The sequence below is a fragment of the Stigmatopora argus genome, chromosome 15 (assembly GCF_051989625.1).
Source record: "Stigmatopora argus isolate UIUO_Sarg chromosome 15, RoL_Sarg_1.0, whole genome shotgun sequence".
NCBI classification, from domain to species: Eukaryota; Metazoa; Chordata; class Actinopteri; order Syngnathiformes; family Syngnathidae; genus Stigmatopora; species Stigmatopora argus.
In genome coordinates, this window is record NC_135401.1 from 5,635,776 (window position 1) to 5,658,581 (window position 22,806).

Below are 22,806 nucleotides of genomic sequence, written 5' to 3' on the forward strand. Positions count from 1 at the left end.
TACCTAAGGCAGCATCTTGTTGTTCTAGTTAGCAGTATTGTCTTACAGTTCTGAACCTCTGTTTGGCCTCCTTATGTAGTAAATGAAACTACTCAACTCACATGGAATTGTGTTCCTGGAAGCCTCATGTCACCAGATGGCCTATCTACAATACAATGAGTTTTTCACTGAATTTAAACGGACAGTTTCCCTAAAGGAATCTTTGACTAGGCACATTTGCTAATGCTAAATTTCTCATTTATGGCGCTTCATGGCAAATTTGTGGTTCGTCTAGCGAAAGGCTGTTTGTGCAAATAATGCTTGGGGGTTGAATAGAAGTCATGTGAAGTTTCATAATAACTTCACATTTATTTGCATTACGTATGGAAGCAGGCTGGTAATGTCGCTGTGATTAGAACAGCCTCTTTTTATGATCTATAAGGTCTTCAGGTGATTCCAATCTTGAAGCTACTCTTCACACCCCATATTTACTCTAGTCGTATTTGTTCCATTTGGAAGACAAACAAGGTGTCGGTAGGCGAGCTTATTTGAGTCTCTCCCCACCTTTGTTTGGTTGCTCATCTCATTGGACTTCAGCAGACTGGTTTGAATAATTTATTGCTCACACAGTGGCCCCAAACCGACTAACTTTACATCTATGCTTACATGGAGCCACTGTTTATTTTGTACAGAAATAAGGTAACTTAGAAATCCCACTGGACTTGGTAGTTTAGCCTTCTATCTGAAGCTGTGATTGGCCTTTCAAGCGCTCTATAAATAAAACCCTTGTTTCCACCAAGTAATAATGTCACCTCCCGACAATTTCAATGATCCGAGTGCATTTTAAGAGTCTAAGGCAAAGATATTACCTGTTCCGAGGCTTCCTCCATGTAGTCGTACTCCATGAGTGCCCTAGATGACATCACGGCTAATCCTTGTGACACAAATCGGTGTGAGAAGTGGAATTCGTGCAGGATTTGCGAAAACCTAAGCACGTTCTGGAATTGAGATGCCAAATTACGCACTTAATTATCGTGACCGCGCACTCTATTACAAGAAAATTTTATTACACATAGATTTGCATTGATTGACATCATCCAGTGCTGTGTTAAAGGTAGGTGGGCAAAAATATGTTTTTTTGTGGGAATAATGTGTGGGACTAAAACTGTAGAGTAGCATTTTGAAAATGCAATGTTTTAGCCATTGGAAAAAGACAGCCTGCATCTTATTGATTCCTGGAAAATTTCCAAATGTAAACTTTGTGTAAGTTTATATTTGGGGTGTTTTTGTCATCTCATTACGATGAATGAGCTCGAATTTGAGCCTTTCACCATCGCAAAATCGTGAATACAAAAGCTGGCTAATTACAGCATTGCGTTACCATTTACTTTGCCCTGCAGCCTCCCTCCTCATCATAATTCTCCCTCTCCACTAACGCCATTCCCTGAAGGTCACGGCGGCCTTTTAATCGTCGCGCGCTGCTGAGGACTCTTCGTGGTTGACCTTTTGTCGTCTGTCACTTCGCAGACCAATCCTGATCCAAATGTAACAATCTGATCCCACGAAAGGCAGTCTTGATGGCCCTCCTGTCCATTTTCTCAAGCTGGACCATCAGATTTTGTGCAAAAGGCAACTTGGGCTGCTTTGATTGGGTACATCGTTTCCCAGAAAGGCACTTATCTTACATTTGAAAAAAAAACCGGCCTTTTTCACCAAGCTTATCGTGCTTTCAGGGGCATCCCCATCTTTTCATGGACTACAATCCACAGTATAGAAATGACTGTATTTTTATAGTTATATTTTTCTAATTCATAGTTGTGCATTAATTGGAATTATTACAATACGAATCATTTGCTACACAGTTTGCGAGCATTTTTTCATGATCTTAAACTTTAATTCATTGCACATCACCTGCCTCTTCTCATTAGCACTTAAAATGTGCTTCAAGCTGAAAAGCAAACGCAAAAAAAATTGACCAAAAAATTGCAAGTTGTGTCATCATACCTCAATGTACACCCATTTTATCATTCATTTTAACATTAATTAGTGGTCACATTTGAAGTCCATCTTCACTTTTATGTAGTGCAGCAAAGACGGAAATGATGACAGGTTGTGAGACGCACGGGTGTTTTGATGCCAAGGTTGGGGGTACGGGCGGGATGTCACGTTACAAGTGTTGACGGAGCTTTTATGTGAGTGATTTGTTCTTGACGCCGTCCACTCATTAATCTTTTACATCTTCGCCTGTGGTTGTTATTCCTTGGAAGGCTGTCATCCTCTCCTCACTTCTTTTGACAGCAGTACTTACTTTCATCTCTGATTGAAAAACTAAGCATGCCTAGGGGAGGGTGGGCATTCGTTATTTTTGTGGTGCCCACCACCAACTTCTGAGATCAGTGTTTTGTAAGTAACTCACACCAAGGACGCAGATAATCCATTATTTGAATGGGTTGATTTTCAGGAAATTGGGTTTCGGGACAGATCTCCACATGACAAAAGAAGTTCTAATAATTTAGTGCAGTGATTGTCAACTGGTGGGTCAGGATCTATTAGTGAAATATTTAGGGTGGGTCATGGACAGATGGTGAAAAGATTACTGGGCATCTTTAGTTTACTTTGGGATCAACAAATGACGTTTCAAGGTTAGAGATGCCATAAAAATATTTTTTCACGTGCTACCAGATGGTACACTTACTAGGCACCAGATATACTTTTGACCTTGAAAGTATTTATTGTCATTTTAATAATAATTTTAACATGAGCAACAATTTTAATTGTAATTTACTTCCACTTTGGTTATCAGTTAATATTATACAGTTGAAACAATGATGTGCATAGCACCTTTTTTGTTGTTCCATCTCTACAATAATTGTTTTGTTGTTTCTTTAATATTGGAGCTGCTTTGTGATCCTCAGTATCTTAGTTAACAAGAACGATGGTGCAATCCATCTGAAAAGTGCATGTGGACATTAGATGGCACACCACAGATAGCGACTCGTCGCCCATCTGCTCTTCAGCCAATTGTTGAAACCCACGGCGATGAAATTGCATCACATTTTTCGATGCATGTTTTATGTCTGCTTGCTACCTTAAGGTCATGTTGAAAAAAAGAAATGCTTTTAAGGGAATCTACTTTTCAAAGACATCGCTCGGATTGAATTACAGCAGCAGGAGAGACAGATCATATGTTTGACCCTTTTTCACAGTCAGGTCCAATTATTTTCATCCACATTCTGTCAATAATGAAAGGACTGTGTTTAATACTGAAATGGTAATGGGATTGTCATAGGCAAATGAATGTCTCTTTAACTTTTTAACCCATCCAAATGAGTAATTTCCACTCAAGGGTCTTTTTTTTCTCCTCATTTCAAATTTTAATTGCAATAAACAAACAGTCATAAACACAACTGACAGTTACTGAGATACATATTTATATATCTCATTTATTTATGTATAATCATTATTGGTTGCAGCGCTAAGACATATAAATAATAGACAGTAATCAAAAATACAATATACACAGTATGGCATTTTTTTTAAACCAGTGACTGCAGAAAAAAATCCTATTTATTTTCAATTTTGTGTGTTTTATTTGTTTTGATTGTTAGTTTTATTGATTTCGGTGTATAAATAATCATCATACACTTCTGATTGGAAAAAAATCAAATATTTGAAGTATTTTAGATAACTTTTGTTTGTGAATAAAAATCTTAGCATGAAGAATTGTAAAAGTAAATAATTAGTCCAAATTATTATCACCGGGGAAGAATTTTCCCTCGAGAGTCCAGATGATGGAAGAACCCGGAATTGACGTCAGTAGGACTAATAGTTTTAATTCAAATACTATAAGCGTTTTACTGAATTCTTACTTTATTTTTTTGCGTAGTATTAATTCTATATGGAGCAGGCTTTTGTTTGTACATCAGGTAAAGTGCTTTGAGCCTCGTTAGATTGCCAAATGTTGATGTTCTGCGCGACAAATCCGACTGACCACGTTTCACGGACTGACACGCGTGTCGCGTCCGGGCCGCCTGACGCATCGTCCGGGGCGACTTTCGACCCTCTTCGCCTGCGAAAAGTTGAGAAACAACTCTTATCGTCGGTGGACACAGCTTCCGAGGAAAACAAACATTCTTAAAGGAAGTCGGCAGCCATGGATCAACGGGCGTGGAAAGAAAATCTGAGTGAGTTTTGTCTTTTTTATGATCTGTCATACTGGGATCATGATGCGCGTTATTTATATTCCATGATTTTGCATGCAGGTTTTAGTTTCGCATATTTTTGTGTAAGTAGTTTTTTCCCAATATGATGCCCATAAATGTGTATGAAATGGCGTTTTATAGGCATAGGATCATCGATTCAAACCCTTTGAATTTTTGCAAGTTTTTTTGAACTATTTCATAGTTGAGTTTATCTGTGATGGAAGATTATGCAAAGTTGCAGCAAAATTGGGAATCTACATATAGTATTTATCAACTATACCAGCCCAACTGATCAACAGGACACTTTTTTAAACCAATCTGGTGTGCTGCAAGTGCAATTATTTAGTGGATTGCAGTCAGGTGCTTTTTGTTTCTGCACAAACATTTAAGATGTCAGCATGGAAATAAAACCTGCACATAAACAGCCCTTCCTCTGCCCACCCCTGTTTTAGAATATTTAGGATATTTTGCTTTAGGCTACCTGATGGTGTTGTATAATTAGACACGCAGAGCAAACATTTTAAACTGATAGTCCAAGAGCCCCACCTACCAGTGACATGCCAAAACAGACACACACGCACACACAAACAAATACAATCAAAACCATATTATTCACCATAACACTTTCTTCCCCATACAAAACAATGTTTTAATTTCGAGGTAAGTGTCCAACCCCTCCTTCACAATAAAACACATGCAAAGTGTTTTGCTAACAGCAATTAAATCATCACTCCAATAGAAAAACAATAATCACTACAATAATCACCTTTATGTCATATTGACATTTTCAGACCAGATGGCCCACCGAATATTTTGAAGCATAATATTAAAACAACAAAATCAACTGACATGATCACACTATGGTGAATCCAAGTCACTGACTATTTTCATTTTTAAACTTACTGATGACAAACTAAAACTAAAGATCACATATACTTTAATGAGATTGAAATATATTTACACATCTTCAACTTCTTTCAATAAGTATTGTATAATCACCAAAATAAAGTGCTAAAACATCTGAAAGCATAACAAATGACTCTTCAACTAGCAATGCCAACTGGAAATTAATAATAAATGACCCCATACATATTCATTCGTTTGTACTTTTTATGATTATTTTGTCAACTTTTTGCTGATTAGTATTTTTTAATGAATTAATTTCTTGCTCTTCGCATCGCCTTTGCTCATTAATAAAAAATATACTTTTGCGAGTGCCCTGTGATTGGCTGGCCACCAATTCAGGGTGCTGGGATAGGCTGCAGCATCCCCCGCGATCCTTGTGAGGAAAAGCGAGATGTAAAATGAATGAATGTCATTCAGATTTGGCATGTGTCATATACACTTTAAACAAAACAGTAAGTATGCAAAACAGAAACAACATGGAATTATTTTTGGCATCTCCAATGCTTTCTAAACGTTTTCTCACTCACATTAGCATTCTGCTTGTTCTAGCTCATAGTGATTGTCAAGTGTGCGCCTGCTGGGTCCAGGTGAAACAGAGTTTAAAGGCAGCTGAAGGGCATGTGTGAATTTTAGCAGCTGGGGTGCCTTAAACATCTTCTTGTTCATGTTAATTTGCACTCTTAGAAAAAGACTTTCTCCCACTAAAAGGGATTAATTTACGTGTTTCCAGACAGAATAAACGATAAATGCTTCTGATTTGTAAACGTGAGTTTAAAAGAAGGTACACAAAAACAGGAAAACATTGAATTGAATTTGCTAAGAGGGATTTGGAGTGTACTGCATTGCTCTATTGCGCTCAATCCTGCAAACGGATTTGCAGCTCTTCCATCTTTTGTTTCACAGATCGCAAAGTTATATGGATATATGCATATAGAGTTGTCAAAGTTAAGCTTAAACGTGATCTCTGGAGTTATGTATCGTAAAACTCATGACAAATAGTGGCTTTGTTGATTCTAGCATGAGAGGCTATTGGAATCAGAAGAAATAATCAGCCAGTAAATCCTCATACACCAAGATTACTTTATTCCTCGGATGTTATTCTTTACAAAAAGATTTAATTATGAAAAAAAACTTAGCTGCTTACAAGTCAAGAAGAGCTATATGATACCATACACTTAAAGAGTACAAGCAGAATAGTGTGAATTGATTTGGGGAAAGATAGCTCAACCAATCAATTGCAATACATTCAGAATACTGTGTGCTCAGTAAGCTTGTCTTTTTTAGTAGGAATAATTTAACGATCCACGTTAGTGGAGGGGTCGAATCCAGCGCTATTCTCAATTTTAGCAGTAAAGTTTGGGCGAGTGAGACACAAAGATCTCAGGCACTTTGAAATCATGATTTTTTTGATGAAGTTCTCCTGATGACCCTCAATAGCTTTTCTGCATGCTCTACACCAATAATTAAAATAGAGTTCTAATTAAAAGAACAAGTTGAACTACACATTTTGTTAAAAGAAAAAATTCAAAACATCTTTATGAATGACAAATCCAAGCTTTTAGGTCATTTTGGCCACAGTAACATAATGCACGGCTTGAACTTCAACACTGCTTAAATATTAAAAATGGGTTAACAGTAATAAAACAAAAGTTCAAATGTATTCCACATCAAATGTAAATAACAGTTCTGTAAGATTTATCTTTAGAGTGAAATAAAACACGCTCACATAATCTAGGGTTTTGATTTGTGAATAATAATGTCAGAAAACTAAAAATTGATCCGCTCTCTTCAAGTCCAAGTTTGTTTAAAATGACATAATTTTGGTTTTATTAGGAAACTTGCGGTCCGCTGATAGTGGTTAGTGCGTCGGCCTCAAAGTTCTGGGGTCGAAGGTTCGATCCCAGGTTTGTCCTCACTGTGGAGTTTGCATGTTCTCGCCAGGCTTGCATGGTTTTTTTTTTCCGGGTACTCCGGTTTCCTCCCACATTCCAAAAACATGCGTGCAAGGTTGGTTGAACACTCTAAATTGCCCCTAGATGTGAGTGAGTGTAAGAGTGAATGGTTGTTCGTATGGTGCCCATAATTGGTTGGGATAGACTCCAGCACCCCGCATGACCCTTGTGAGGATAAGCAGTTTGGAAAATGAACGAATGAATAAGAAACTCTTATAGAAAAAGTCTCTCTGTAAATTTCGCAGATGCAGATCTGAAACACATCTTTAAGAATATTCAGTTATAGAAAAAAAACGTTTTCCCAAAGTATTTGCAGTCCTTTTTGATCCAATTCTTTTTTTTTTCTTTGCCACCATCTCTCGGTCGTCATCGTTTTTCTCGGCGAGGAGCTGCTCTACAACGTCGTGTAGATGTAAACAAAAATGATGACCAGCAAGTTAAGAACAGTGCCGATAATGCCCAACATGGCCAGAATGGTTTCTTCCTTGCTTTCCTTGTCTTGGCTTCCTCTTTCTTCGTCACTGTAGACAGCGTTGACCATTTTCCCTGGAAGCATCTGGAGTTTGAATTTCACACCAGTCTGAAATACAGGAGGAATACTTTTGGGAATATTGCAGAAACAAATACAACATTTTTGAAGAAAACCATTTTCAAATTTCAAGTTTTTGCCCTCACAGAACACTTTGCAGTTGGAACAAAAAACATTGAAGTCATCATGCTCTTTTGTTGTTGTTATTGTCGAACAGATCTTGGACACACCCACCCACCCACACACAGCCATTGACCCCAATCTATAAATAGTAAATAAATAATTTGGCTGTCATCTTGCCTCTCGAATGTTACACAGTGTGTCATGGTTGCCTCTGCGCTGCCATGTTTTATTCACGACTGCGCAAAATATTTTCCCATCAAAAATAAATTACGTGGAGGCGTTTTTCTTTAATAGAATATCAGACATCTGCCCCCATCTAAGCGTGCACAAAAAGCACACCAAAGAAACATTTATTCAACATAGCTTAGACTTGAACGTACCCTGAGGAATCCCATCTAAAAAGGACGTTCTATACATGTTCATTGCAGCTATTAAAAATAACGGCACACCGCTATGTTTCAATTAGTTGAGTCTTTTATGCAGCCGATGGTGGAGTAGGTTGAAAAAGTAACGGTGTTTTGTATCCCAGAGGGGCAGCATCTTGTGGAAGTTAGCATTCAAAACCTCTCAAGAAAAACATATTTTCTTTTTGCTGGTCAGTGGGTTGTACAGGACGACTAGTGACAGCAAAAGCTTCTAAGTTTTTAGAGGATTAAAAATAGCACAGAAAGTGGACAACTTGCTGATTTTTTTGGTGCTAATTTGTTGTCTTTTCCTTTCTCTCTCTTTTATTATCTGTGAAGTTTCCCTAAAAATATGAAATAATTTACTGATTTAAAAAAAAGAAAGAAATAATCAGAATATCACAGAAAATATTTAAAACCAACTTAAAATTCTCTCAATAATCAGTTTTTATCTGTAAAATTTGATGACTTTACATCAAATCTGAAAAAGAAAAAAAAAAAACGGATGTTTTTCTTACAAAATCCCCCAAAATAGTGCAAATAGAGCTAAAAAATGAAATCTGTGTTAAATACAACTTTAGGGTGCACACCTTGACCTGAGTGTTTTTTTTAGGGCTAGAATTGAAATATATAATAGTTTAAAAGATCTGCCTAATATTTAATAAAACATACAGGCCACATTTTCACATTTTGGCACTATGTAAGAAGCATCTGGTCTTAGTGGAACCAATCAAATTCAGAATGTGTGCTGTCTCAATAAAGGCTACGTTATTAAACAAAGAAATGATGTGGGACAGCCAATAATAGTTCCACACATTTGCTTGATTGCTTCATATTTCACAACTACATTTGGGGCCCCTAATGGAGAAAAAAAAGTTGCCTCCTTATGACCATAGGGAGCAGGAAGATCATTTTCCGCCTCCGGCAACGGCTTCAATTGATTAGTTATTTGACTTTGCCCCATCCACAAGAAGTAAGAAGGATTCGGTTATCTCTCGCTATTGATTGCCGCTGTCGCTCAACAGCTCATTTGAACGCTTTTATGCCTGATTAATCCGGGCTGTCGCTATCAAGGCCGCTCAGCATTGCAGCCTTTTTCATTTTCCCTGAGTTATTATTGTGAGACTGGGATTGCACCTGCACCTGTGCAACAACCAGCCCGCGGGCGTTTTCAAGCCAAACATAACAAGATAAAAAAAATTAAAAGAGCAGACATAGGAAGTGATGCCAGACCTCAAACGATAAATCCCAACTCTCGCACTCACTTAATACAAGCCAACCACCACAGATCAGTGGAGAGTGAAACCGTTTGCCACGTGAATAATCGCCAGCATGTCAAACAAGGGGGCCAGATGCTAACGCGCCTTGACAAGGCACGCTCACTTTTGGCGTCGCGGAATGCGCATGCAGGTGCACCCCCCCCCCACCACTACATACTTTAACATTAGAAAGCGCCTCGTATCGTCAAGTGGAATTATGAATGGCGTTCTTTTCGATTGCCTGTACTCATTGTTTAGACTTTAAAATAGTTTAACATTATTTTGAAAAACCTTAGAATGACAAATGATTTGATTCAGGTAGAAATCTGATCTCAAGATATGGCAATGACTTCCATTTACAATTCATGTTAAGCTCTTTTCCCACATACAATGCTGATTCCTCAGCCTTGAGATACAACAAGTGGTCAATTTTGTGTACACTATTTTAAAGCATTTTAAGAATGGCACAAAACACTGAGAAATTGTGTTTTTCTTTAACCAAAGTGTCAAAAAGTGATTAATTTTTTCGCTCTTCCAAGATATTTTTAATTCTCAAGTCTTGAGGGAATCCATGAATATTAAATAATAAATATATTTTAGTTATGTTGACGAGTGGTTAGTGCGTCAGCTTCACATTTCTCAGATTGAGGGTTTCAATTCCAGGTAGATTTTGACTTTCCTGTGTGGAGTTTGGGCTTCCCTGGGCTTGTGTGGGTTTTCTCCAGGTACTCTGGTTTCCTCCCACATCCCAAAAACATGCAGGGTTGGCTGGTTGAACACTCTACATTGCCCTTAGTTATGAGTGCAAGCATGAATGGCTGCCTGTCTCCTTGAGCCTTGTGATTTGCTGGCCCCCAATTCATAGTGTCTCCCACCTGGTGTCCATAGTTGGCTGGGATAGGCTCCAGCACCCCCCTACAACCCTTGTGGGGATAAGCGTTATGGAAAATGAATGAATAAACTGAAGAATAATAGATACAACATCTGAGAAAACTTTAATAAATGAAGCAACATATTGGCCTTTTTTTAAACCATTAAAAAAAGCCCTAAAAATGCTGATGAAAAATACACACATTGCCAGTGGATTGCATCATACCTCATTTGGACAATAGATGAGAAACGTCTGGTTTCAGTGGAATGGCTCACAAATGGGAACAAATCCCACTGAAAAACCACACCAATAATTGTAATCACTGAGCCATGAATATAAAAAAAGGATTACGATACACAGGACACTTAATTGGATGCTTAAAAATAGCTTTTAATTGACCTAAACCAATCCCAGATAACACATTTCCATCACTCACCCATTCTTATTCTGATCCTATTCTACATACAACTACATTTTAATCCTTATTGATGCCTTTTATTTATTTTTCAAAAACTATCAAACAATATTGTATTACTGGAAGACAGTTTAGCTTAGTGTTGAGGTTGAGGCCTTGGCCCTGGCATTCCTATGTGCACAAAATATTCGGACTCCTCCCACATTACAAAAGCATCCATGTTCATCAAAATGATCTTTTAGGTGTGAACGTCAGCATGAAGGGAATTTTTTAAGTGAAACCGAAGATAAATGTTGCAAACTCATTTGATAACAAGTAACAACCACACAAAACCAAAGACCATCTTCACCCTTTTCAGACATTATCATTATCTTAACTTATTTACTATCCTCACAGGTCACCGTTTATGTTGTTTCATTCATGTTTGGAAGGAATTCTTGCCATTCCTAAGGATTTGACCCGTGAGGCCATATTGGAGCGCCAGTCCTCCAAGGTCAAAACCTGCTTTAAAAACATACAGCAGAAGAAAAGGGTGCAAAAGAAGCGCCGAGAGTCAGACCTCAATTAAAGTCGTTGTCGCCATTACGTAAGAGGCACTTTAACCTGTTAAGAGTACGCATAACATGACGGGCATAACCCCGGGGAAACAATTGAGCGCAGCAGCATCTAGCGGTTTTTTTGGGACCACCTCTATGAATGATTCACATTAAAACAACTGAGCCTGGAAAGCCCCCCTCTTGCCGTCTTTTATAAAGTATACATACCCCCCCACATCATGAATAAATCCAAGTCATGTGGATGGAGGAGTGTTGAAGATGCAGACCTACCTTGCAAAGTATCAGGAATAATATGGACATGCTGGTGGTGGACACTTCCCAGGAGCGCACAGACAACTAAAGTGAGAGCGGACCCCACTCATGCTTCAGTGGGGTGCTCGCCTGTCGCCCGAGTGAACCGCTCGACTCTTCATCTCTCAACTTGCTGAAGCTTGAAAGCGCAAACGCTTCTCCGTCTTCTTGTCTGAGTGGAAAAAATGATGTCAAGTTGAAGAATGGATGACTCTTTGATGTGGGTGGGAGAAAGAGAGCGGCGATATCTCATGTGAACACCTTCGTCCGTCCGTCCGTCCGTCTCTTTCGTCTCACTTCTGCAAACAATCAAACAAACAAAAACAAATCCAACTAATATTTCAGTTTGTATCCTCTTCTCAGTCAAACAAATCCAACTTTTAACCTTCCCCTTTTTAGCAGCTTTTGTCAAGAGTGCTGCGAAGGGTACCCATCACCTCGCGCCGTTTGCCGACAAGAGGCATCCCCCTACTCTTCCTCTCCCTCACTTTCCCTCTCCCTCACTCACCCCGCATATTAATGCAGCCGCGGTTGCCCGGCAACATACATGTGAGAGTCTCTCTCTCTCGTGCTCTCTCTCTCTGGGGTCTCCTCTAGTATGTTTGGAGGACTTTTGCCTTTGTGTGTGTGTACTCTAAATTTCATTTACCGTAACGCTTATCCTCACAAGTGTCGTTGGGATGCTGTAGCCCAACCCAGCCAATTATGGAGTGTAGGGTGGGGACGCCCAGAATTGGGCGGCAGCCAATCGCAGAGCACAAGAAGAAGAACAACCATTCATATTCATACTGTCAGTCATACCTAGGGAGAATTTAGAGTGTTCAACCAGCATAAAGCGCGTGTTTTTGGGATGTAGTAAGAAAGTGGAGTACCCGGAGAAAATTCATGGCTACAAAAGAGACAACACACAGGAAAGTTGAAACCCGGGGTTTGAACCCTCAATCTCAGAATAGTGAGGTGGAACCACTCGCCAAATTAAAATGTCAATGCAGGAATTATGATTTTATATTCTTACTCATTTTAATTTCATCAATTTTGAATTTACTGACATTTAATTAATAATACATTTACCATAATACCAATTATTAGTGTTTAAAATATAAATATTATTTTTAATGTTTTGTATTTATTTTTTATGACCAACAATATGAACTTGACCTATTAGGACTTACAGGTCTTAAATGTAAAAACTAAATCATGTGTAGTTCAACAATTTTAAATGGCAGAGAAAATAATCAGTTTTTTAAATGTCAATCTTCACATACATTTTGTATACATGATATTGTCTCACTTGAATTAAACCATGCCATTAGCAATCATTGAAATTATGAGAGACGGGACACATCCCGGTTATTTTCCAAGACAATGAAAGACAAGGACGAATATGCCGTCCTCTTCTCGTTTGCCTCATCTCACCTCTACGAGATATTCAATGTTTGTCTCCCAAGAAAAAGAAAAGACATGACTCACACGGAGGACAGACGGAACATTTCTCATTTTAAGACACTTTCACGCCTTGAATATTTATTGTTCTTCATCAGTTCACACTAAAGGTAATAGCAGCCTCTTTGGGACAGGCCGTTTTGTTCCTGCAAAATCAAATAACATCCAAATGCCGCAGTCTTCTCCAATTACGGCTTCATAAACGTATTTTTGTATGTTTTATAACTGTGCGGATGGATCATAATTTAAACATGTTGCTAGTTGCAACATTTGGTCATCTAATAATTGTAAACAGAACCAAAATCATTATTCTATAATTTACAAAAGAATGTTGAAAACTAAGAATGGGTCCTTTTATGTGAGCCTAAGTCAATTTTTTTTATCTGTTCATTGATTTTAAGAGTTTTATTAGTCTTAAAAGGCCAAAGTGTAGATGAAGACAGTTTATTTTTAAATGGAATTAAACCAGCAAACGTATTGATCCATTCATCGACAACCTGACGTATATTATGGAAAATTGGGAAAAAAAGTACTAAAACAATTAGGAAAAAGGTCATTTTAAAAAATCATCTTGAATTTTAACATAAAATCCCAACAGATTTAACTTTTCTATGTATTTTTGCAATAATAACATTGCCCGAATTAGTTTGAACAAACCTTGCTTCTTCACCCAAAAAATCAATATACTACTTAACACAATTTCTTCTGGGACTGACCAGAATATTAAATTGACACATGCGCGAATAAGCAAGCATGTAAATTAGGACCACAAATTCAACATAAAAACAATCCTTTGCATGTTTGAGCTAAAGAATTCCCCTGGCAAAAAGCCAGTGGATGTTTGAAACGTCAAACCGTTGACAACAAACTAGTCTGCATGGTCACTTTGCGTAACAAATGACCTGCAATCTACAACAATAAAAATGGAAATGTAAAAGGATGATTTCCCCCCTGCGAAGTGATGCCGTTGGTGTGCATAATTTGATGCCTCACAGTGTTGCTGTCTGCAAGAACACTTGTAACAATTAATTTTGGTTTCCATCAAATTTTGTATGCGGATCTGCAAAGTGTTCTGAAAACATGCTGAAAACTCTGTGTCACGCTGCCTTTGCTTCTAACAAGCTAATATTAGTGTGGAAACACGCACTGCCACTTGTAACTTCATCTACTTAATCACTCTTTTCATTCGGTCCACAACTGGGAATTGGGAGTTGTTTGGCTCATTTTTAATAAATGCCTTGTCTTTGACTTGGTTAAACCTAATTTGGTGACAACTTTAGTCACCTGATTTAACGATTTCTGCCTTTTAAGATGAAAAAATATTTAAAAATGAAAATTATGGAAAACCGGCACCATGGTGCTCGTGGTACTGGATTTAGCAATACCACAATCTGGAAATTTAATTTTTATTTATTTATTTTTATTCATTTTGAGATTCCCAAGTCCACTATAACAATTGGTAAAATTGTGCACCATAATTCATAACAGACGAAAACATGACCGGTTTCGCAGAGGAGGCAGAGATGAATGGAAAAACAAATTCAACAATTTTACATTTTCTTTGTGTTCTGCTTAGAGACAGATGAGTGTCAAGTGTAGACTGGACAGCATAAAAGCATTCCAAAGGAGGCACGCGGAAGGAGAAATGGGACGCAGGGAAAGCTATTAAAGATTGACTTTTGATGGAGGTGTCCTCAAATCTGATACAATTGAATAAAATAAAAATAGAACTGCGGCACACACTGAAAAGACAAAATCACTCAGAATGACTTGAAGTAATGCTTTTAGGCTTGATTGGCTAATGCAGGCAGCGGCCAACGCAGGACTGGACATTTTTTTTTATTCAATTACAATTATTAAATGTACAGCTTGGTAATCAAATAAGACACCACATGTGCACTGGAAGTCAGATTTGACCTCGGTTCAGGATTTTACCAGTCGGCCATGTATGCCTTGTCGAGCATGAATTTTTTTTACCGTTAATGTAATAATTTTATAAGCGACCTTATTTTATTAGTAAGTGAACTTCATATATTCCATCAATGTTGTAAGAAATACGTTCATGCCGGGATTTGCTAGAGCAACCCACAAGATATATTGATAATAATAGTAACAACAATAAGATATGCCTTTGAAACCTATTTGAAAAACCTTTTGTTTAGAGGCCGACAGCAGTACTACATCACGGACTGTCTTAAAAGCTGCATATCATAACATTTTCAGTTTTTGAAAACGACTGGCATTGATACGTTTACCAGGCCATAATTATTTCAGCTTTAAAAAGTGTCATGGTATTTACGGTTACGTTCTAAACGCCATTGGGTTTATGATGCAGTCACCCCTTGAATCTGAATTTCATTTGAATTGTTTGAGAACACCTGGCTTAAAAGATAGTTGGAGATTATAGCTGCATTCAAACCAGAGTAACGTCTGTCTGTCTGTCAAAGTAGCAGAAAGAATAGGACACCCCCAAAATGTTCAATCAGCTTCACTGCCATCCGTTTGCGACATGTCGGTAACAGGAAGTAATGAGGCTCCACCAGACCTCTGCACATTCCCCACTTCTCTAGAGATCTTTTGTCTGTTGTGCCACACATCCCGCTGGAAAATGATCTTTGCGGCAGTGGAAACTAATGAGGGCTTTAAGAAGTTAATATGAAAGTGTACGAGAAAATCTGTATCGCTTGTACGGCTTTTGATTTAAGCAATCAATCTAGATTCAAATGTATTCCATTTAGGGAGAGGTGCAAACAGACAGCAAAATAGAAAGTTTTGATGCTTGGGTTGTTCAGAAGAAGGTTCTTGGAGATCAGCTTTTGTTCAGTTAGATGAATGTGATACATAAACAACATCTTGAGTAGTTATTCTTGAGAAATTCTTCCCGGAAACTTGACATTTTAACTATATACAATGTCCGTTCTCCGATCCCAGCTGGGAAGTAACCTGAATCAGTTAACACAATCATTAGAGTACTATTTTGCTACCCAAAATAACATCACCTTGTGTTTTGGTGGGGTCAGCAGCTGCAACTGAGTAGATAGGGTCCCAATTTGTTGTATTTTTAAGGAAATCTCTTTATCTCGATAATTTGCCGTAAACATTTAATACTTTTGTGTTTGTATAATTAATAAAATGGGCCCATTCATCACTGCTGGCAGCTTTAATTATTTCTTGATTAAGATGAAGTTATGGTTGTGTCGAAGGGCTGTGTTTTCAAGAACAGCATAAAGTTTTAATTCATTGTCAAATTCCGCATTAGAACGAGCACGCATTGCAACACTTCATTATGCGCGATTGTTTCTCTATGAAAGGCAGTGTTAATAATTTGTCAAGAAAAAGAATTTCTTGCAAGATGCTCACTCACGTTATGAAACATACATTTGTGCAGAGTCTTTTATTCTTTAGCAGAATTGATGGAAACAAATGACAACGTGTTGGAAATATCCACGCTGGTGAATCACTGTTGATTAATCGAAATGAGCCGTCCTCACTTTGTTTCCTGACAGCATTCTTTCTCTCGATTTCTCTCTAGCGCTCTGTCACTTTCTCTCACTCTTATGAGGTCTGGATGGAACAGAAGGTACTAGCAATAAATCATGTGCAGAATACAAAAACAACAGTCTCACAGCTCAAGGCTATTCAAAATGGAGATGTCAGGAACTTTACATGCTGTCCTTTCTCAAATGTTTAGAAAAATATTGATTCGGTAATGGGCCTGATCGCCCCAGCGAACTCCGCCCCCTCACCTCCTTTCTATGCAAGTTTACAAAGATTTTCTCATGTTGATGCAATAAAAAGTCTCCTTCCCTAACCCGACTTCTAGCGAGTAAATAATAAGTCTAATAATCAAGGACACAACTGCATTAGTCCTAGATCAAACGATGATTACACTGCCAACACAACTATGTTAAAGCAAGATAAGTAGGCCAAGTAGGACACCGCGCCAGTGAGAACCAGATCATTATCTTGCAACAAAAAGAACACTGAGGGATTATTCCGACATTCAAAAGGGTCCCCTTCTTGAGGAAATATGCCACTTCTCTTTTATCCCTCACATACGTACATTTTATTGTTCTTTAAGAGGCTGCGTCCTTCCTATCGCCAACCAAGTCTGTCTATTGAATGACCCATTCATAAGCGGGGGAGTCGGTATTATCATGTGAAACAGGATGGTAGCGATATTGAACGGAGGGATTGAGGAATTGAAATGATATAAGGAATCTCCACGGTTTTGCTTTGGCATCAACTCCTTTTGCACTCCCAGAAACAAAATGTCAGACATTAGCAATCTGGGCTCATCAACTTTGAAGACGGTTGGAGCCTGTTCGTGGGATCCCATTTTGTTTTCCATCAATACCCCTTTTAAGCTCATTCCTCTGTGGGTAAAAGTGCAATTGTGGAAGGGCTGTACTTGCAGTTATTAGAATCATTTAATATATTAAACATGCCTTCTCTTTTGTATGAGTGGGAGTAAATATTGATCTGTACTAATGGTTATTCATTACCATTTGGTTATCCAAATAACTCAAAAGATGTGTTGAATGCAGATTTGAATTATTCTGACGCGAAATAGGATTGCAAGGATTCCAAGTGTAAATTCTAAAACTAGGCCGCCATTACATTTTTAACACTATGTATGTGTTCCCACTCAATTTTGGGAGTTCTTGTTCAAGCATCCTTTTAATCTTACTCTCTTGTGATTTCGAGTGTGTACTAGGTAGCTCTTGTGTAATAATTTTCTGAAAGTCCAATAAGACCACTAGCTCTGTTCTTTGGGGGGGTGCAAGATCAAAGCATATGGCATCCTCGCTTCCTTTGACCAGAAGCACTGAGTTTCATCTGCCCCCCAAATAATATGACCACAGCAGCCAATTAAAGCATCAAAGCAATGCTACTGGATTCCAGCCAACCTTCGCGCAAATATTATTTGCCTATATTTACAGGCAAAGGGGAAAAAAAGACTAATTGGCCAAGTATAGGTACACAAGAAGAGGCGATGCTGTCATTTTAATAAGTCTACTTTTAGCCAGCCACCAATTAAAACTCCCCAAAGAATCCGTGTCTCTGAAGACAGTTCCCCTAAGGAACTGTTTCAGTCCCATGACTACTGATAAGCTTTGAGTGTGTTTGTGAGTGGTGAAAACGCACACTTTCCATTTGTTAGTGTCTCACTGACTGATAAGAAGTCCATAATTTTAATGGACAATATTTCAATAAAATATATAATAAAATTCTACAGTATCAAGAAATATGCATGAGAGGAATACCCTGACTGTAACAAGGATCTGTTCTGACAGCTGCTATCACAATCCCATGTAAACAGTATGAGTAAGACTATCTTAATCTGTCAATTGTTGGACTGATATCGACTCATCAGTTCTCAAATATTAGCAGCTATTTTTAGACCTCATTTCATATATGCATATTTGACATTTTGTTGAAAACAGATAACACTGTTCCTCTGTCTTTTTTTGTGGCAAATGTTGTCAACCCTAACCCCTAACCAGCATCCCCAAAACCCTTAGTTACAAACCTTTCCTACACTAAATATCATACATACTTAGAATAGTGAAAATTTACCAACATATTTTCCTTAACTGAACTGGTTTTTGCCTGTACAGCGTTCAATGTTCACCTCACCCACCAAAGCCCCCTGTTGAATGGAGCTTTATTGTATATTAAAATTCCAGAGGGAAGGAAAATCTACCCACCATTAACATTAGTGAGATGATGGCCCCGCATTAACACGCCTCTTTGGATTGATATTGTCACCCTTGGTTATATGAACAGCTGAAGATCAGCAAGTGACCTGTGGCCTTGAAACCAGTTCGAACAGCTGAGGGAAGTGCATGTCAATAAGAGTCAGCTAATTAAAATCACTCTTCATTTATGTCTTGATCTCTATTGATTTGCTTTCAGTCTTCATCTGTCGCACCAGTAGACTCTATAGAAGGCTCCTAGAGACGCGCTGATGTCTGAGTAGCGCTCTTGGCGCGGTCTTTCAGCAGAATCAGGTGGGCGGTTACACTCTATATTTTATAGAGTGGGAGAGAAGTAGGCTTAATTTGCATAAAGATTACAAATACGACCATGAACACGTATAATAATGATTTTGCAGCTGCTGTTTACAAGGCAGGCTAACTAATCCAAAGTTAATATTTACGATATCAAAATGAGCTCAAATATCTGCAGACATTCATCTTTATAAAATCAATTCAGGCACATACAAAGGTGTCCAACTTGGTCCTGATCTAAATTATCCTTCTTTGGCCTTGGCAGTTCTTTTTAGACATTTCTAAGAGATTCTTTGTAGTGTTACAGTTGAAACGAGTCCGTCACTATCAAAGAGCTCTCGATCAGTGATCAGCACCGTGTGAAAGTCAAACAGGAGAAATGCTTTGGCTCATACAGTATTTGCCTTTTTTCTCCTTCGTCTTCTCCTCAGAATCTTGCCCACCTCCTGGTCCAAAAGGCAGAGTAGGGGGTTGGTGGTTGTGACTTGACATGAATAGTAAATGAGCAGGATAAAAAAAATAAATTAAAAAGGAAAGGCATGGATGTAAGCGGCCATCTAGCCAACACTGCTGAAAGGCTTGCATTTTTCTCCGCCTCCTCTGTTTTTGCTTACTTTAATTTATTATTGTCTGGTAAGCATGTCTAAATATGAATAATTCCAGCGCTAGCAGATGCATTTCTCCACTCTTGCAGACTCAAAGGCCTTGAACTGACACCGTCTTCCCCAGCGAGCGCATACAGTTGGTACGCTGCTTCAACTTTCTGCTTCAGCGACTTCAATAATAATCTGACCTTGCATGTACGCTTGACTTGGAAGTTTCGTTGTGGCAAAGGCAGTAATCCCGCTTTTTAATTTTAATATGTCAAAAGTTATTTGGTGACAACAAACCTCCCCTGATATAGTCTGTGACAGCTTCATCCTGGAGTGAAGCCATGTTTTTGGCCCTCCCCTTGCACAATTTCCCTCAGTTCAAATTAAAAGCTGGCTTGGCATGCCACTTCTGCTCTCATCATTAACCGGAGATAAAGAGCACTGTGTTAAAGGTCACCATGACAAGGTGAAAAGTGGCAAACAACAAACAGACAAAAAGTATCTATTTTACTCAAACGTTGTCTTTGTCATATTCACTTTTCATACCAAGAAACTCTCTCCCCTTGTTTACTTTTTATCTCAAGAATGTCCGATTTACACAACATATCAATGCAACGGTGACATGTAATTAGGGACCAAAAGACCGGCGACTAATCGACCGTGTACCGTTTCGTGCTAGGGCTCGAACGATGAAGTGCAATACAGTGGTGGAACACTAGACAGCGACATAAAGTATGTGATATGTTGCTTCACCATGGCAACAGTTTACCCATCACCCGGTGGCATGCGGCAAGTGCCGATGTTCCAAGCGCCACCTTGTTTGGTCAATGATTAATTACAGGGCTGATGAGATGCGAAGGCGGTGAAAATGTCACGAGGGGCCCGCATCACGTTGAGACGCACGCCCGGGTACGAAGGAGCAGCTGCTCGTTGCCTTTTTATGGTGCCAATCTGCCTCCGTGACGTGATTCTGCATATTGTAGTTACCCTCTTTGCTTAGCCATGAGTTGCAACTAGGCTTCAAGTGATGAGAATAACCTAAATATTTTGATTGGACAGCAGAAAACTGCATTGTTTTACATTGTTTAGTATGGAATAGAATTTGTGGTCATAAAGAATTACGTGAACGACTACTTCTCTGTATCTATTATCAATACGGGACATTGGCTTAACCACTGAAAACTGTTAGAACTATTTAAAAAAAACATGTCTCTTTAATGTCTATTAAAATATTAAGGCAATTTAATGAAGTGCGCTTAAGTGAATTGAAGTGAAAATCTTACATAAGACCCCTTTAATAAATCCATCTTAAAATGTGCCTTTGAAGACCTCTAAGCTGTGCTGTAATTGGCCATTTGAGGTGCAGTTAGTGAAATAAATCAGTCAAGCCCACAAAATGAAAAAAAAAACATGTTTCCAGCTAACTCAAAAATCAATACAAAGTAGTACAGACCCATTCTATCTATTATCAGCAAACCTAAATAACACTGGAAAGGTATCATTGGAAAAAAACCTAATGTAAACCGAATTTCCCCCATGAATCACTCTATTTAGTGAAATAAATGGAATTGATGCAAGGGATATCCAGGAGAGCGGAAAATAGTTAAACAAAGGATGGAACAGCTGTCTATTAGTATTAAACATAAAACAAGTAAAATGTGCTGACAGCCTTTGTTTATTCTGCTTTTAATAGACTCAGTGATATTTTACATTTTTATTTTTATGATTAACGCTGGACAAAAACAAAGGACATATGCGATGATTCTATTTTTTGGTAATTGTTGTTTTGTATTGTTTGGTGACCAAACAACCTACGATACAGCATAAACGTGCAATATGTTGGCTTATCATGTGACATATGGCAACCAACCCTATTGATTGTGTGAGCAGATGTCGGCTTATTGTAGCGTTCCAATATTAATGGGTACCCATCAAAGCGTTTGTTGTCAAATTATAGGCATCTTTTTGTGCCCAACAGTGTTGCTGGCTTCCAAAAATATCAACAATTTGCACATTTAAGTCATAAATATTTCTAAATAAAAAAACAAACTCACCAAATACAATGACAAACACAAAATCATCTGGCACTAATTATTGCCAAGAAGGCAATAATTTATCTGTTGGCATGAAACTAAATAAATAGCTGCACACTCCGTTATATTGTATAATGTAAGTTAAGGGGAAAACAACATTTATTGGTTTGCTTTTCACTCTTGAAGAATACCTACTGAACAAACCATCCTTTTATGAATGAACACGGCATGCACTAGGGTCAAAGGTTACTGGTAATTATTCTTAGCCAAATGCTAATGCTCCATTTGAATCCCAAGCCAGCGATGACCCCATCCAATGTCATTTTTTGATAGCGCTTGTGCCATTCGGGAGTCCACGTAGGCAGAAGCGGTAACAGCGACTGTGAGGGTGATTATACAGTATGTCCCTTTTCAAGTGCTAATAAGGGATTCTGCAGAAGTCAGCCCAAGTTTTCAAAACAGTGTTCTCCCTCCGTACTCCTACTGTGCTTCATTGATTGTGCCAATATGAAGTTGTGCACAGTTAGTGTAGACGAGCTTCACATTAAATAGAACAAGTAGTTGTGATGGATAAGGTCAACAACTAATCTTTAAGAAATTGGACAGTTTTTCCAAAGAAGAGTATGCCTACAAGTATTATTTTTTTGCTGTGCTTATACAGTATGTATTGCTACTAGTGATGGATCTACCCAATACTCAGTGTTGGTATCGGGATCTGTTACCGGTATTTTTAAAGTATGGGGCAGGATGGTGTTTTGTCAGATGATCAGAGACCATCCAGTAGTCGTGTGTTTTCAGTACCGTAGGGCTTTTCCACTACATATTTCTTCACGAGGTACCAGTAGGGCTCACTTTTTTAAAATACATGATTTGTCATAGTTACATTATTTTTTGCAATTGTTTTTCTATTGGTTTAAAAATATGGGTATCGGCAAAACATATCTGGGAAAAAAAATCTGACCTTAACTCAAAAACTCAGCATTGAGACGTCCCTAGTTGCTACTTTGCGTATATTATTAAAGCATTTTCCTCATATAGCGCTTCCTTTAGACTTTCCATAGCATTTTGTACTGTGTATTTTCATTAGGCTAGCAGACTTTAGTCAGAGAAGATTAGTATTTAATTTTGTTGGAACACTTGAACTTGTTGTTGCAGAATTCTTCATTATGCCCCAAACAAATCCTTACTATCTCCAGAAACTCCCTGATAAAATGAATCTGAGACCCCTGATGTCA

General features: G+C 38.3%; 2 protein-coding genes across 5 annotated transcripts in view; one reads left to right on the top strand and one right to left on the bottom strand.

Moving 5' to 3' along the window:
- The first annotated feature begins 3,754 nt into the window (after window positions 1-3,754).
- Window positions 3,755-22,806, top strand: part of LOC144090365 (uncharacterized protein C14orf132) — a 60,749-nt gene continuing 41,697 nt past the window's right edge. For 3 of the 4 annotated variants that reach the window (XM_077621827.1, XM_077621828.1, XM_077621825.1), the window contains exon 1: window positions 3,804-4,163. The gene's annotated coding sequence lies outside the window, so the exon portion shown is untranslated. The other variant, XM_077621826.1, reaches the window with a different exon arrangement.
- Window positions 7,181-12,021, bottom strand: tunar (TCL1 upstream neural differentiation-associated RNA). The gene is made up of 3 exons (XM_077621557.1): window positions 11,997-12,021; window positions 11,468-11,660; window positions 7,181-7,619 (listed from the first exon to the last, which is right to left on the bottom strand). The coding sequence occupies exons 2-3, from the start codon at window positions 11,495-11,497 to the stop codon at window positions 7,434-7,436; spliced, it is 216 nt and encodes a 71-aa protein (XP_077477683.1). The 5' UTR covers window positions 11,498-11,660; window positions 11,997-12,021; the 3' UTR covers window positions 7,181-7,433.

Bases quoted from the DNA above. Each gene is read 5' to 3' on its own strand.
- tunar (XM_077621557.1), bottom strand. From the start codon at position 11,497: ATGTCCATATTATTCCTGATACTTTGCAAG. The intron at 7,620-11,467 runs GTAGGTCTGCAT...CCTGTATTTCAG, and splicing joins TATTCCTGATACTTTGCAAG to ACTGGTGTGAAATTCAAACT.